The sequence below is a fragment of the Coloeus monedula genome (genome assembly GCF_965178545.1).
Source record: "Coloeus monedula genome assembly, chromosome: 5".
Lineage (NCBI taxonomy): Eukaryota > Metazoa > Chordata > Aves > Passeriformes > Corvidae > Coloeus > Coloeus monedula.
This window is the reverse complement of record NC_138785.1, coordinates 41,844,539-41,862,108: the sequence shown is the minus strand read 5'-3', so window position 1 is coordinate 41,862,108 and position 17,570 is coordinate 41,844,539. Positions and strand designations below refer to the sequence as shown.

Here is a 17,570-nt window from a genome sequence, read left to right as displayed (position 1 = left end):
TAAGAGCTCTGCATGAAAACATTTGAATACATTTTCCGGGTTTCCCTTGAAGAGGCGAGGACATTTCTTGGTGAATGTGAAAAAGAGTGCTCTATGTAATTATGACATTGTGAAGGTAGGGGAAAGAGAAAGAGAAAGAGAAAGAGAAAGAGAAAGAGAAAGAGAAAGAGAAAGAGAAAGAGAAAGAGAAAGAGAAAGAGAAAGAGAAAGAGGGAGGCAGAAGGAGAACTGTTTCACTAGGAAAAATTCAAAAATTAACACCGAGACGTATTGCTTCTTAAAATGCAACTGAAATGCTTCAAGAACGGAGAGACTAATCATTGTATTAGTGATTATTATTTGAGATGGAGGAATCTAATACACCTATCTTGGAAAAATTTAAAAAAAACCCCACTTCATCCAGAAAAATTAAAAAAAAAACCCACTTCATCCATAGTTTTTTCCATTTAAATCAAGGTTTGGATGTTAAGTCTTACTTCAGTATTACAAGTTCTGAAGAAGTTGCTTAGACCACGAGCACTGTCCTCAGTGTTGTAGAGAGTTCTTTCAGTTTATGAAAATCTGTGTGTTATGCTATTTATCAGGACTAAACAGATACTTCAAACTGTGTGTGTCTTTAGGACACAGTGGAAAAACACCTTTCGTTTTCAGTCTCTGAGGTCACTTCTAACAAGAGGGCAATCCTAAAAGGCTGATGTACTATAGTGTGTCCTTTTTATGGGCCTTTTTATAGTGCTTGAATGCTAAAGACATTCTGTAAATTAAGTGATGCAAACAATTGTAAAGCCAGACACTGGTGTACATGCAGCTTTACTACTTTTCTTTTTCAGGTGAAATTTTAAAAATCATCCCATAAAATAAATAAATTGGTCTGAAGATAATCACGTTGCAAATTTTTGAACCGCAGTGCACTGTTTTCATTCTGGTTGCTGAACACTAGCCTGGGATAAAATTGTGTTTATTTGAAGCACACCTTACCTGTGTCTCTGGGATGATAGGACTATCTTCAGGAGAAATTCTAAAGAAGGTGGATAAAGGCGATGACACGATAACAGGGTTTGGCCTTACAAATCCGCTTAGATCACAACTAGGAATGTCATTCTCTTCCTTCTTCATGACAAGGGTATCCATGACATAAAAGACATTCCAGGGAATCCATACTGTGTGGTACTGTGTCAGGAATGGTGATCGCTCAAACACCAGTGTCAGAGAGGCACCACCATTCGCTACCAAGTCAAACCTAGGAAAAAACCCCAAGAGGGCTAGCTAGTCAGCAAATTCCCAAAGCCATCCACAGCCTCTATTTTACTGATTGATTCTTCATTCCATTGAACTGCTCTGAATGCAGAATGGCTCTACTGGGAAAAACGGAGAAATCAATTAAATTATATTACATTATACTGCACAGAGAGAACAGAGAGTTTGGGATGCTGCGTTTAAATTAAGCAAGCCTTTCTGCTTCTGAAGTATATAATAATCAGCACGTTTTACATTTTAAGAATGCACGAAGTACAACCTTAGTCAATCACTTTGCTAATGTCTTTTTTCCCCATTATTTTATTATTATCTCAGTTTTACAAGCAGCTCTTCAGTAACACCTTTGCGTCTTTATGACTTACAAGCGCTTCAAAAGGAACTTACATTCCGTCCTGGCGAGTGATTGTATATCCATACTCTGGATAGTGTAGAAAGGAAACATTGACTCCAATGAGTGGTGTTCCATCAGCAGTTAATACTTGGCCTCTTATGACAGATGCAAGACTACAAAAAAGATGCAGGATCAAGTTACAAGTTTGGGGTTTTTTGTTCTTTTTGCATGAATAAAAGCTAGTGAGTGAACACAGACACACACATCCACCCTCACCCACCCACCCCTCTCCACATGCTATCAACTATCATTTAACAAACATTCCTCAGCCTCTAACCCTTTTACAAGTTCACATAATTTACACTATATAAACAAATGCCTCAAAATCTGCAGATAATAATTTTGTTTCAGTATTGTTGATTTTACTTTGGTTTATTTTGTCTGTACTGAGTTACTAAGACCAGAAATTAACTGAAGAATTTTAAGAACTTATAAACTCTAGATGTTCTCACTATAAGTCATACTTCTGGCAGACTCTTAAAGAAAAATGTACTTTTCAATTAGTATCAAAGCAATCTGTAAAACTGCAGGGACTGTGAAGTACAAAATTTAAAAGAGCAATAAGGAACATTGGTGCAACAACTTTTAATCAACTGCTGTGCCCAAACACATTAATGCTGTTAAATTACTGCAAACGCAGTAGTTATAGTGTAAATCATCTTCTTTCACTCAGTGAGATCCCAGACACCTGCTTCCTGTTACTGGCTTATTTTCAGGCCATTACTGCTTCATAGAGCACCAGTCAAATAGTTTATGCAATTATACTGTCGTGCACTTAACAGTTCTATTACATTAATTCATAATTTATATTATTTAGTGAGCTCAGTTTAAAAAGTGCAGCTTTGCTTTTCCTTCTGAAGTGTTTTCATTGCTTTGATATATTTCCAACTGTGCTAGCCCAAATCAACTGGTTAAATAAAGATTTATTTAATCATTAATGAAGTGCCCTGTTGGAATACAGACACTAAGCATGGCAAGGACCTTCTGTAACCTAGTGGCACTGGTAAATTGAATTTTGCAGGAAATGAGACAAAACAAGCAATTTGATATATTAAGAGAAAAGGTTGTTGCTCAAAATCTACACCACAAAATTTGCAGTCATAGAGGATCTTCTCCTCATACGAATCTCACACTCTCCAGTTTCTCTTGTGCTCATGAGTACAGATGAGTCACGCTCACCTCTTATTAAAAGGGCTTTCCCCAGGTATGACGTGGGTGCTGTCTGCTCCGATGAGGAAACTGATCCGCTCATAAAACGCTTTGGCAGCTTGCTGAGACGGCGACTGTTGGCTTTGGCTGATGATATCTTGGGGATCAGGCAGTCCACGACAGTAAGGCTGGTTTTGGCAAGAACTCTGCAAACAGCAGTCAGGATCCATACAGTCAACTAGCCCATCTGTTGACAGAAAGTCACACAAATGAACAAACTCTTCCTCCTGCCCCTGTGCATTGGAACGAGCCAGCCAGCAGGGAGATTAAAAAAATTATGTAGTATGAAAGAATACTCATAATTAAGATTTTAATGAATTCACTTTCAATTAAAGAAAGTTTGTTTCCACTGAGTTCTTAAACTCCCATGTAAATCCATGCAAGCTGAATATACTCAGTATCATGTAAAAATGAACCCATTTATTCCACACTTTTCTAAAAACATGTTGAACAAACCAGAAAATGAAGGCGCTCAGGCTCTGCATACACTGTTAACTTATAAATATTAAACATTTTAGGTGGGCCTAATTAGCTTTTATGGGAGGTTATTTGGCTTGCTAGAGGAAAGAAACAAGTAACTCCTACTCTGCTGTTTTCCTCAAGTTTTTTTAGCATATCTATGCTGCAAGTAGCTTTAAATATTTCACAACATGTATCAAGGTGGAATCCTTTACACCTTGACAGAAAGGTTTTGTTGCTAGTGGCAAAGGCAATTTCCACAAGTTTTCTACATGAAAATGTATGAGAGAACAAAAACTGTATTTAACATTTAGATTTTATTCTGAATAAGCTGATGGGAAATGCTGGCCAGCATAAACAAGATTTAAACACATGGGTGCTTTTATGCTTGTGTGCTGAAATATTCCCATATGTGGAACATTAGATCTGTCACATCACTGGAAATCTAATTTGATGAAAGATTAAAATCAAGATCAAATTGATAACTACTAATTTGCTGTAAGTAAAGTCATAAGGAAAATGAGCCTGGAAATGTCAGCTACAGAAAATTTCTAGATGAATGTAATCTGGTATCACAGAGCTGATAATTGTTTCCCCAAAAGAACAGCAAGACTGAAATAGCTAAAACATTTTATTATTCCATTTAGATTGCAGAGGGAGCTTGCTTGGAGCACTGAACTGAAAAATATACCAATGCAGCACTCGGAGGAAACCCATGACTGCTTGTCTCACAAAAGAATCTGTCTTTAGAGTAAAACTTCTTTCTGAAGGGAAAAATATCATCCATTTTTGTTCAATCATATGTTGAAAGAGTGTAAGTAAACAGAGGTCTTCTAAAGGTATTCTTCTAAGTATTGCTGTGCTATGTGGATCAGTTAGAGGACTGGCAAAATAGTAAAGGAGTGGGATTTCTGTTCTTTCCCACATCTAAAATTCTTATTTAACTTGGCTGACTTTGAAATCAGTTCAGGGAAAATAGAAGGGATGAAAAAGGCATCATTAAGCATATAAAAGTTTAAACTTTTTAAAGAGACAAGAAAGAACATTGATTTTTCCTGGGATGCGGATATGTCAGATTGGCATTCAGGTAGACACCGACAGGCTGGAAAAATGGGCTGACAGGAACCACATGCAGTTCCACAATAAGAAAGTCCTGCACCTGGGGAGGAACAACCTCCTGCACCATAACATAGCTTTGTGGAGAAGACCTTGGGAGTCCTGGTGGACACAAAATTAACATGAGCCAGCAACATGCCCTTGCAGGAAAGAAGGTGCCAATGCCATCCTGGGCTGCGTTAGGAGTGGTGCCAGCAGGTCAGGCAGGGTGATCATTCCCCTCTGCTCAGCACTGGTGAGGCCACACCTGCACACATAGCTCTGTGTGCAGGCTGGGCTTGCTGGTGCATGAGACGTGGAACATTGTCTAGACATGGAACACTGAACTAGAGAAAGCTCAGTGAAGGGCTGTGGAGACTGTTAAGGGCTTGACACAGCTCTCCTGCATGGAAAGGCTGAAAGCATTGATACTGCTGAGCCTGGAGAAAGCTCGGGGGGGATCTCATCAATGTGTACAGATACCTGATGGGAGGGTGTAAAAAAGTCCACCTTCCAGTGGTGCCCAGCAAGAGGAAAGAGGCAATGGGCACAGACTGAAACACAGGAAATTTGGTCTGAACAGCAAAAAAACATTTTTTACTGTAAAAGTGGTTGGATATTGCAGTAAGTTGCCCAGGAAATTTGTGGAGTCTTCATCCTTGGAGATATTCAAAACCCAACTGGGCACATACCTGAGCAACCTGCTCTAGCTAATCTGGCTCTGAGCAGGGGATGGGACTAGATGATTTCCAGAGGCCTTTCCAACCTCAGAGAGGCTGTGACTCTTGCAACTTTCTAGTCTCATTCTTGTAAAATATGAAACCTTTTCCTAGCTGAAGTACTGACCTCCCTTGTTGCTTTTAACTCCAGAAGCCCGGATCAGTGTCAAAGCTAGGGGTACTTATGGTTAAAAGAACAGTTTTGGGGTTTTATATATCTGTATGGTCTCCCATGCAATATCTGGTGCAGTTGCCAAAGAAATGCTCAGATTTCTCCATTCATCTTTGTTAGCTTATAAAAAGCAAATGTACATCTGGAGTATAGACTGCAGGTCATAAAACTGCATGAGATTGACACCTTCTGAACTAATCAGCTGGAAATGCATTTTTACAAGCCTCTCCACCAACATCAATCAGAGAAAGAATCTCATTTTCACCAGCCAAGATACAGGGATATGCTGTTTGTTATTTTCCTGTGGAGTTTATCAGTAACTTGCCCAGCCGAGTGACGGATGGTTATGAATCTGGCTCTTTATAACTTGAGAAAACATTTTTCATTCTTTCTCTGTACTTATGTGGCTAGAGCTATCTAGTACCACTAAGTCAAGTACTCTATTGCACTGTGTGAAGCAGAGTAAAATTTCTTCTCTGAAATGGCTGTGCAAATTTATTGATGAATTTTGTTTAGCCTGAAAAATATGAGACTTAGCTCAACAGTGCCTTGTCAGTTATATCACTCAAATATGACAGTGAAATTATAAAGGAAATAGAAACTCCTACAGGCAGCTGGACAGTCACTATCAGTCTCAGAAGGCTATTTATGTTTTCTTGTTCTAGATGTAAGTGGTTCTATATACAAAAGACGTCATGAATACTTTACTGTTTTCTTCCTCAAAAGCTAAAGTCTACCTGTAAAAATCTTGACAAATGTTATTTTTACCTTTGTTGCAAAATGCACTGAATTGCAATGGGGCATGGACTGTTGATAAAATTGCTTATTTGGAGAGATTCATAAAACCATCAAAACTGTGCTCTTGTGAGACCCCAGCTGGAGTTCTGCATCCAGTTCTGGGGCCCCCAGTGTAAGGACATGGACCTGCTAAAGTGAGTGCAGAGGAGGCCACGAAAGATGATTGGGGGCTGGAACACCTCTCCTATGATGATAGGCTGAGCAAGTTGGGGTTGTTCAGCCTGAGGAAGAGAAGGCTCCAAAGAGACCTTGTAGCATCCTACAAGTACCAGAAGAGGGCCTGCAAGACCTGGAGAGGGACTGCTGACAAGGGCAGATGGTGATGGAACAAGAACAAATGGCTTTAAACTGAAAGAGGGCAGGTTTAGATTAGATATAAGGAAGAAATTGTTTACTGTGAGGCAGGTGAGGCACTGGAACAGGCTGCCCAAAGAAGTTGTGGATTGCCCATCCCTGGATGTATTTAACACCAGGTTGGATGGTGTTTTGAGCAACCTGGTGTAGTGGGAAGTGTCTCTGTTCATGGCAGGGGGGTTGGAACTAGATGATCTTTAAGGTCACTTTCAACCCAACCCATTCTATGATTCTGTGATTAAATGAGAGCAGTCAAGACAGAGGATCCCCACAATGCATGTCTAAAAAGTAGGATGTATCAGCGGCACTGTTTGCTGTAGGAAGAAAAAGAGAGGTACAAAGTAAGTCCTAGGCAAAAGATCTGCCAGTGTCAAGGGGATGTGGTGGCCAAGGACCTACATAAATCACATTCTTGATCTGGCCATCCCACCAGGACAATTTTGGTGACAGGCAGACTAAGGCAGGAGACAGGAAAGGAAAGAAAACTGTAAAAACAAACCTCAGTTATCCTCACATACCGCAATTTTGCAACAGACTACAATGAGTGGACTCAATCACAGACATCAAAATGACTGCTTGTAGGAACAGCTGGTCAGAAAAGCCACAAAAGCACAAACAGCCCTTTATTTATTCCTAAACAGTGTGCAAGGACCTCGCTCAATGTTACTATTGCAGTATCTTTACAAGCATACCTATAGTGTACTGAAATTCTGCACTACTGTTGAGTGAAGAAGCCTAAAATATAGAATGTGGGGCTCCAAATGAGTTCTCACTCCAGAAAGAAATCTTGGAGCCACTGTGGATAAGTCCCATGGATATATGAACCCAGCATTCACCAGCAGCCATAGATGCAAACAAAAAGCTGAAGAATAATGGGAAGTGTTGGAGCACAAACCAGAGAACATGAGTATGCCACTGTATCACTCCTAGTTCAAGTAGATACTTCCTGAGACTTCCTTAGCTTGGATTATCTTTGCACTTAGCAACTCTTCTGGCATTCAAAACATTCAGTGGCAGTAATTTCTTACTTTAATTAGCAGTCTGTTAACACACAAAAGAAAATATAAATTCACATCTACCCTATTATAATGTTTTGCTAAGCAATTGCTATTAGCCACTATCAGAGAAGAGGCCCCAGTTTAGGCAATCTTTAGGCTGAATTTGTGCTATCCTGTGACAATGTTTGCCAGGAACAGGCTGTCCTAGACTATGCAAGTAACTAAAAAATACAGTAGTGCTAAGTATGCTTTGCTTTATCACAGTGTTTATTTTTGTTTCAGCAAAAAAAGAATATTAATGATCCCTTAAATCTTGCTCGTGGAAATTTTTAACTACTCTAAATAACTGGATAGGAGCTAATAAAAAGCAAACTTAACTAAGGAATTTGTTCAATTGTCTAAACTAAAGAGTAAACAGTGACTTTTCCTGTTTCTTATTATTCCTACACTGATAACAAAGCATGGCCCACTTTGGTAAAGTATAATAGTGACACATTTTTTCCCCAAGAAGTTAGGCTTATTCCACCCACACACAGCTCTGACTTCCCTCTCCTCACAAAGTCATTAGGAGTTTAATTCAGGCTAAGATCTGCTTGTTGCACACACTTTCCTTGTGGGCTGCTAAAATGTAAGGAAAAATCCAGTCAAATACAGGGGAAAATAAAGAGCGAGCCTTAACAAGAATGGAAATTATTTCCAAGACTCTGAAAAAAATCTGTATTAAAAGGAAGATAAGTAATAATCATCCCATCATATACCAATAGTATCTAGAAGGGAAAATACTCAGGTATGCCTTGATGCCATTAGAATTTCCTATGGAGAATATTCCCATTGAGATCCTTTGGATGCTCATGTTCACAGAATTTGAATAATCAGTCCCAGAAAGAGCTAAGAATCAAAGGAACAGCAGACACTTTTATTAATGAACTCTGCTCATATTAATATATGAAATATATTCTACCCAGTGTAGGATAAAGCATAAACACTAACCACAGCATATCAAATAGACAATAACTGAGATAAATTATATAACCACTGAGCCTAATGAGATGTAGATCACACTACCCACAGTCATACAATGAATTCAGCACAAGTGCTCAGATAACCTAATCTCCCACAATAAACAAATACAGCAGAAGAATACTTATGTCAGTCCCTGTAGCTGTCTGAAATTTTAATGCCTTGCTTGGAGGTAAGTGGGTTGATTGCAGGAAAGGGAAGAAATACTTCTTATCTTTCCAGGTAGCTTACAAAGGAGACTTTCTTTCCCCAGTTTTGTTAGGTATACTTCCATTTTTAATTTGATTTAATTGTTAAATTTTAACCCTTCTCCTCAGCCACAGTCAAAACCGGAAGTGAATATGCTCTGTACTGAAGCATATGAATTAAGAGAAATGCCATTGACAAATTGCACAACACAGGTCAATCATGGCAAAACAAGGGCTTGGCCAACCCCTTCCTCATGCACAGCTGCACAATGATGTCCATAAAGGCAATAATGAAAAAAGAAAATGAGAGAGAGAAAAATGCAACAAAACACCAGCATTAGCTATTTTTCCCCCAAATAGTTCTTTCTTCTTTAAGTCATCCTGTTAGACTGTTCTGCTCCAATTCCTTGTTCCTTTTCCCCACAAAAAGCTATTATTGTTTTTGGTCTGAAGGAGCAACTTCTTTTCTCTTGTTCCATTTACATGCATCCCTGTTCACCTTGTTCTTCTTCCTCCTACCAATCCATTACCTGCTCCTGACTCTTGCTCTCATATGTCACATCCTTATATGATCTCTAACATTTACTGAACCTGTTTTAGTCTATTATTGGGCTTTCAATGTCTTCTCCTGTTCTGTTCCCTACACAGTCTGTGTTTTTCTCCAAGTTCTTTATGCTTCCACCTAGTTTCTCCTCCATCTTGCTTTGTCTCTCTTCATGTTTGCAGGTTTCTCTTTTTTCCTTATCTTGTAATTCCTTGTCCCACCTGAACTTAATTCCTCAAACAAGCACATCTCTGTGTGGAATCTGGGTCAGACTGTTTAGGCCCCTAAGTATGGAAAACTGCCTCAAAATATATAATATGTAATGTAGAAGGATGACAAGCCAAATGATGTGTACAGGAGCACAGTTTTACACGTGTTATTTATTTTCCTCAGGAAGTAAATGCCGCTGTTATTTATAGTTTGTGATGTCTAAGATCCCAGCTGCAGTAGGGATATGAGAGGAAATCAGCAGTTGCAGAGGCACATGCAGTCTAAAATGGAAAGACAAAGTCCCAGATGACTTTATCATCATCCAGAGGCCCTAATGGAGTTTTTATCTCTTCTCTGAATCTGAAGGTGTTAAGCAAAAAGAATTGATGAGAGAAGGGGAAGAAAGACAGACAATAAAAGCATTATGCTGATCCAATATTTGACTGCATTCACATTTAATCTTGTTTTTGTGGGGTTTTTTTTATGTGATTCTGGAGTCATGCTGAGTTACAGCCCCTCTAGCTTCCCTAGACTACAACAATAATTGTAGATTGATTCCTTAAGTTAGCAGTCCTGCCTGCATCTCGCTGCAGACTGTCACCTGTCACCTGAATGACAGACTGTGGAAAAGTAAGCTGGAAAAAAAAAAAAGACTTCTGAGAGCATCCTGTCAGTTACCTGAGCATTCATGGGCTATGGAGAGATAAGATCTCTGTAGGCTGGGCAACCAATTGTTTCCAGCAATTGCATCATAGTTCAAACTGTAAACTCCTAGTTCGGCCTGTTTTCTTGGGACGACTTCCTTGTGAGGTCACTGAAAGTTTTGAACTCCTTCCTTTTTTTCCCCTCTACAACAGTTCACTGGGTTGAAACTATGTTTTTTTCCAGTATAAAAGAACACTGCTGAGAAACTAAGGTGACACCCATCTTTATCTAAGTACACATCCCACCTGTCTGTCATATGCAGCTTGTAAGGCTTTGCTGACACGCCATTAAGAAGCACTGAAGACCATGGCATATTCTTACAGGCGTAAGAGCGAGTAAAACGTGTGTATGGTTCTCATGGCAGTATTTAATCACCTGACTGAAAAATCTCCATTCCTCAACATGTTCTCCCCAGAGGTAAAGATCCAGTTGGTGTCTCTTACCTCCTTCATTGTCCTTACTGTCAGTGCAGAGGGTTTCCATGGCTACGTCACAACCTGCTCCCCTCCATCCTGGCTGGCAGACACAGTGCCAGCCATTTTGGTCCAGTGTGCATCTCCCATTGCTGTTGCACAATCCAGGGCAGCCCTCTGTTGAAACAGACAAAGAGAAATCACAAGTGATTTAAATATTGTAATAATATAAAAAGAAAAAAATATACAAACAAGGGACACTTATTGGGAACAGGCCTTAAGAACAGCACAAAGACTGTAATTGCACATGGAGTGGAACAGCAACATTACCTGGGGAACGTAATTCTTAACAAAGTGGCATCTTTGATTGGCCTGACACTTGAGACACCACTTACCTGTACAGGCAGGAAATAAATGCACCAATCCTCTAAATACCTGCAGGCCAGACAAAATTAAGTTTGTTTTTTTTAATTTTTTTTTTCAAAGTAACAAGAGATGAGTGCATAGTGCAAACACAGCTGTGTAAAATGATACATTTTTCTGTGCTCATAGAATAGATCATTATTTGCTCTATGCAGTACTGATTACTTACTGGAACAAATGTTTAAACTCCCTGTTATTATGAATAAATCCCTCCAAATTCTTAAGTAGGAAAATGGGTATGATTTTAGGCAAGTAATAAAAGAGAAGGTTAACTTTATCTGGTCTCAGAGTTGCCGTGTATTCATGTGAAATTACAGTGTGTTAAATAATTGCACAAAGTATAGGTCAGTTTTAATGACTATACTTTATGCCAAAAATACATTCCTTTTCACAGAATAAGCAAAGCCCAGGAAATAGTGAAGCAGCTTAGCATCTATTCTAACAAACATTAGGATTCAGGCTGCATACGGATGGGACAGGACCAACAGGATTTCCAACTTAATGTAATAGCTGTGCGTATTTGATTACTTAGGACGGACAAAATGAAATACCATAAGGACCACAATAAACATTGATAGACTGAACAAAAACACGGTAGTGACGTGCTTCAAGACAGATAGCAGAGAGTGATTTTTTGTGACAATCTCCCTAAGGCTTTTGTGCTGTTACCTTTATATCCTATCTTGTCTGCTTTTATGGCCAAGGAGGGAAAATTTGGGAAACAATTAACATAATTTAATATATCCAAAATCGATAATTGTTTTCAGTCTAACATTGCATTAAAAAAAACAGTATCTGTCACTTCCTAGTGATGAAATCTGGCATGCAGCCAACATGATCTGTATGAGGATGACAACGCTATAAATAAGTAGATTTCGGTGTTCCTTATCTATGATTATGATAAGACACTGACAGAAGCAAGTACAGATATGGCACTAAATATCTTATGAGAAGGTGGCTACAAATCAGATATTTCTGGACACACCAATTTTCTGTAAACATTCATCCAAACCCCTAAGTAACTGGGTGAACAGTTTTTCACTTTTTAGAACACCTATCTTTGTGAACTGACCTACTGATCCATTTTGGTTAAGCTTAGAGCAGGTTTTCAGAAGTAAGTTGTTTTTGTCCTTCTAAAGAGTTTTTAATTTACTGAGTTCTTTTAACCCTGCAGCTCCAAATTACAAACATTCCCAGAAAAAAAAGTTATAAAGGGTGCTTAACTCTTGTCAAATCACTCTTAGAAGAGAATCAGGAAAACCTGGAAAACCTCTTGTGAGGAAGGATGGGGATGCTACAGTTATGGATATAGTGCCATCATGTCAGGCTGAAATTAGTCTTGCTACTTTTATACTTTCAGACTGCAGCTGCTAATAGTATTTGTTAATGTACTGAGGTAGATTTTTTCCTTAATATTGCTTCTATTTGACTTACGGAAGACTTACATATATAATTGCAATACTGACAGAGCAATTTAGGAGTCGACTGGGTACACTCAAGACTTATTGTGTGAAAGCCTGGATATTGCCATCAATATTGCCATATTCCAATGAAAAAACCACAAGGAATAGAGAAAGATATTTGGGGAAAGAGGGGTAGGAATATTTTAAACATTTTTCTAAATCAATTTTTCACCATAACTGAAGATACAAGAATCTTTGCTGTTTCATGGTAGGGTTTTGCATCCTTGAACCTCTTAATTGAAAATGTTGCAAAGACCATAAAAGATTTTTCTAGACTCATACAGGATACAAGTCATAATTTCCTATAGATTTTCTACATTCAGATAATCAAAAGCTTAAAAGCCTCGGGAATTCTATTGATCTGACTGATAAACACACACATCTCTATAATTAATCTGTTCTTTAGAACTAATGACACTTGTTCTATGACAAGAGTACCACTTTGCTTTGTTGTCTTAATATTTAGGGTTTTGTACATAGAGGTCCAATGACAAAACTAACAAAAAACCCCCGTTCCAAACAGCAAATGAATACTATCTTCAGTTATTGGTTCAGATTAAATCTAATACATGTATACAGTTTGTATATAAATGTATAATTACTGATAAAGTGTTACCATGTAACAGAAGCAAAATTTTGAGATGAGTTGAAAGCCGTATGAGTTATTTATATAATCCATGGAATGTATGTAAGAGAAGATTCTTTTGCCCAGACTAGGATGTTCTTAACTATATATTAATATTAAAAAAACCCAAACATGTAGATATAGGCATGTCAAAGAGCAAATATACAGTACCTTTCACTATCTTATCCAAATAGTGAGCTTGAGAATTAAAAAGAAAAAAAAAAACAGACAGACATTTCAGAAGTGTCACATGAAACAAGAACTGTTCAGAATTCACATGCAAATCAAGCAGGTGCACCTGAGAGGTCTTACATTACAAAATGAAAATGTATTTCAGAGCTTTTAAAATGCAAGAATTTCTCTTTCCAGCAAACATCATCATGAATCAATGAAACTGTTTTAGAAAGTAGGTCTGCACAAGCAAAAGAGATGCTACCTTTCTGAAACTACATTTTATTCTGACTTCTCTTCACATGCTTTGATTTTTATATATAACAAAAATACAATCAAAGCTAGTTAAAAAATTCAATTTTCAACACAACGTAAGAGCAATTCCTTAGCTTATGAGCTTTAAAACACTAACCATGCAGGAAGATTTTTGGTTTACATGTCACTCATGACTCTGACATCATAAACAGCACACTATCTTGGATTAACAGGATTTTTAGGAGGATTTTTTTCTTCTGCCTCAATTCAGTCGCAGTTACTCTTCTGAGCACACAAACCAAGTATGCAAAATAAGCTGTATTGTAAATATGGGGTGGAAGAGGGTGTAGTGAGGTGAGTAGCGTGATGATCCATTTCATTTTGAAAAGCAGGTGAAAATTAAACTTAGGCTTTAGATGTATAAAAATAAATAACACGGTATATACAAGGATAGCAGACTTTTTTTTCGTAAGTTATGACACTTAACATTTCACAAAAGATTTGAGGAGGCAGATGGATGAATGACATACAGAGCATAAGATGGATTTCAAGCAGCAGGGCCTACTTTTAATACATGAGACACAGCACAGATGGGTAACATATTCCCTCCTTCCTTCCAGGAAACAGACATCAACTGCAGTTGTGTGAAAGGGGTTAATGCCATATAGCAAAGCCACCAGGTCCATCACAGGCTACCAAAGCCAGCCACCCACGCCCAAGGTGATGGGATTCTACAGACCATAGCAGTGGGACAGGACAAGCTGAGCCAGGAACGTTGGATACAATCCCCTGGTTTTGCTGTGGACAAGGTCTCTCAACACAGCCTTCACAGGCTCTCTTTCTTTTGAAATTTGACCTTCCTAAATCCCTGAGGGATGATGGCCCCTGTCTGGCAAGTTCTCTGTCACTTGCTAGGATCCCGTTGGATGAGTAACAGGCATTTCCAGCTATAGCCTTTCCTCCAGTTTGGATGAACCAAAAAAAGCTGCTCTTGAGTCCAAGGAGGGAGGTGGTAAGGTACATATTAGGAGGCAGTGTCACTGCTACAACTAAGAGGGGGAAACTTTCTAGTCCCTTTTTCTTGAAGAAAGTGTCTGGTGTCCACTACACAGCCTTTTTTTTTTTTTTTTTCCCTATAATGGTAACGTTGATGCAAGACAAAGTAAGATGAAAACATCAATACAGAACATTTAGAGCAGCAGCAACAAACTAGGTAGCTTTTCACATTAACCACAAACAAAAAGAAAAGTGATACAGCTACATTTCAGAGTGGATCAAATTCTTCTCTTACTCATCCAGTGTAATTCCCCTTGTCCCTACACAGCTTAAACCATGCTGTAGTATGTGTGGCGGAAAAATCAAGCTTTATTTCATAAAATGAAAGCAATCAGGTCTGTCTGGGGAATGCATCTGTCCACCAATAAAACATTAAATGCCTCTACAAGTGTAAGGATAGGTAAGGGAATATTAAAAAAACCTCCTAGGCAACTGAAAACAGTCCCTGCAATCCCAGGCCCCCAGATATTATTTATTTGCAGATCCAATCTTCATTAAAAAAAATCCGAAACCAACCAACAACAAAACAACAACAACCAAAACAACCACCCTGAAATACAAGATAGATTAAGAAAATGCTCTTTAAGATTTTTTTTGTATCCAGCAGTCCCATAAGAAGTCAATTCCAAACGACAAAACCATAATGCTCAGAAAACAAGTTCTACCTTCCAGCATCCTTTTACTCACGGTCAGTTGACATTAAGGACAATGTTAGAAACTATTGTGGCTAATACGCAGCATTGTGGAAAAATCATAAAGCAGAAAATGAATGACCAAAAACTGTATAACTTTGCAGTGAAGTTTAACTAGCCATGCTGTCTTCCTTATCTTCATGGCACTGGAACTGAAAGAGGAATGAACCTGTGTGGAAATGCGAAACACAAGCCCTTTTCCCCTCTGTATAGAGAATTCCAGGCGGGATTTGGAGCACTTCAGTAGGATGGAGCATCTTGGCAAGATATTTACACATCTGGCACATATATGTTATTTTACGCCCTTAAAAAGTCTAATTACAGACCAGGCAATATATGTACAAGGGTATTTGTGCAGAGTTTAACACTGTGCCATTTAAAATCTTACTATTATTTCCAGGAGTAGAGGGACGTCATATAAGTCCAAATGAAAAAAAGAAAAACAAAACTGAAGATATAAGATTTGTACATTTTCTAGGCTACTCAGAAGTCCAAGGAGCTCTAAGTGGCATTCAAAATTCATACAGCATAAAATACAAATGATCAATCTGTGTGGGTATTTATATAAATATGTGGCAGATAACTGATTTTACAAAGAACCGGTAACAGTCAGGCAAATTCACATTTAACACAGCATAGTTCTTAACCACTCGGAACCCTGACTTTTTTTTTTTTTTTTGGATTTAATGCCTCCCATTAGTTTCCTATCAGAGATGTAAGTCAGTGTCTTTCCTGCTTCCTCCAGGTATGACAGAATACCCTAAGAATAAAAGTACATATTAAATCCATTTATTCCAATCAGCTCCCGTTTAAATCGGCATGAGTCACATACCCATTGATTTAATGTTCCCTAATTGGTACTTGTAACACTGCTTTATTCTGATTATTCTGTCATATGGGATTACAATGGTGACATGCTTCTAAATGCTGTATAGCGAATTTATATCTCTATTAGTTTAAATCATTATCCTCCATCAGACATCTTCACCCGTCATAATCTTTGTAATCTGTACACTAGAGTGTAACATGCCCCATGGTTCTGTAATGTATATATTGTCCTGTTACAGTGTCAACTCAACAGCTCCACAAGTCATGAATTACTTTGCTGTAAGAGCAGATTTAACCTCATAGCACCACCAGACATGAGGCAAAACCACAAATGAATGTGACCAAAGCCACATTGATCTAGGTCAGCCTGAACAAAAAACTAGGGTTTTTTTAAGGTTTTTTACTTTTGACACCTTGAAACCCTCCTCTCCACCAACACAATTAGCTTTCTCCCTTCCTTACTGGATTACAGCCTCTCCCTCTAAAAGAAAACAGGAGAAATTAGAAACAGAAAAGAGAACCAAAATAGGGGAAGAAAAGAACCAAAGGGGGGAAGAAAAGAAAAAAGAGATGATGAAGATTCCTTCAGTAGCAGCAACAAGGAAGAACACTGTTCTACTCCTCTCGGAGCAAGCTCTGCTTTGCTTCATCTCCTTGTCTCCCCGAACTCCTTATCGCAGTTCCCATTTCCTGGTGAATGACTGCCTAAGTACCTCTGCTGCTCACACAAACTTCATGCTCTCAGATACCCATCTTCTACAGGAACATGTGAATGACATAACTTGCATCAGTCACATCTGCATTCTCACATAACCTTGCACCAAGTGTCATACAGGGAGATGGCATGTTTTTCTTGGAATAAAAGCTGACCGGAAGCAAACTATGCTATGTTGTTACCACACTGTCTCCCTTCAGCTTCCCACACATTTATCTGTTTGTTTAGAGGTAGAAAGTTTTAATATCTTCACTTTTTTGCATTAATTTTTAGTATTTGTATAAAATTTTGTTTACAATCCACATGACAAAAAACCCCTTAACACATTAGAAGAATACCATGACAGTGGCCATGTCAAGCATCCAAAATTTAGGCAGTGATGGGTTTATGGCTACCTATGGAAGTTTTCTTCCCTTGTGAATGTGCAGAGTTCACGGTCCTCATTCAGCACGCATTCTCTCACAAACAACAAACAGCTGATACCCTAGTAGCAGGTACACTATGCTAACCTAAACAAAGAAGCAACAGCTCTCTTGCAAACTTTCCTATCACCTGCCTCCCTAAGTCACAATTATTTAGCACAGTATCTTCATACCACTGGTATGAAGAGAATACATTCTTACCTCATTTTACCAGTAACTAAAGCAAAGAAAGATCAGAGTGAGGAGTCTCCATTCACTTGGCTACAAGCATCTATGACGTGATTTTCTGGAATACTTAGAATTACATAGTATTTCATACACGAACCAACATTTTAGCAACTCACAAATGTGCAAGTCTTGTTCCCAGAAAGTTAAGAACAGTCAGAGA

The 17,570-nt window shown here is 38.5% G+C and overlaps 1 protein-coding gene across 8 annotated transcripts in view; it reads right to left on the bottom strand.

Annotated features, from left to right (window-relative positions):
• The window catches only part of TENM3 (teneurin transmembrane protein 3), a 413,821-nt gene that overhangs the window by 52,769 nt on the left and 343,482 nt on the right, over positions 1-17,570 (bottom strand). For 5 of the 8 annotated variants that reach the window (XM_082282288.1, XM_082282290.1, XM_082282289.1 and 2 more), the window contains 5 exons: positions 13,215-13,241; positions 10,563-10,709; positions 2,828-3,044; positions 1,642-1,761; positions 979-1,240 (listed from right to left, as the gene is read on the bottom strand). In XM_082282288.1, coding sequence (XP_082138414.1) covers positions 979-1,240; positions 1,642-1,761; positions 2,828-3,044; positions 10,563-10,709; positions 13,215-13,241 — 773 coding nt within the window. The remainder of the gene's footprint in view (positions 1-978; positions 1,241-1,641; positions 1,762-2,827; positions 3,045-10,562; positions 10,710-13,214; positions 13,242-17,570) is intronic. The other 3 variants (XM_082282291.1, XM_082282292.1, XM_082282293.1) reach the window with 1 other exon arrangement.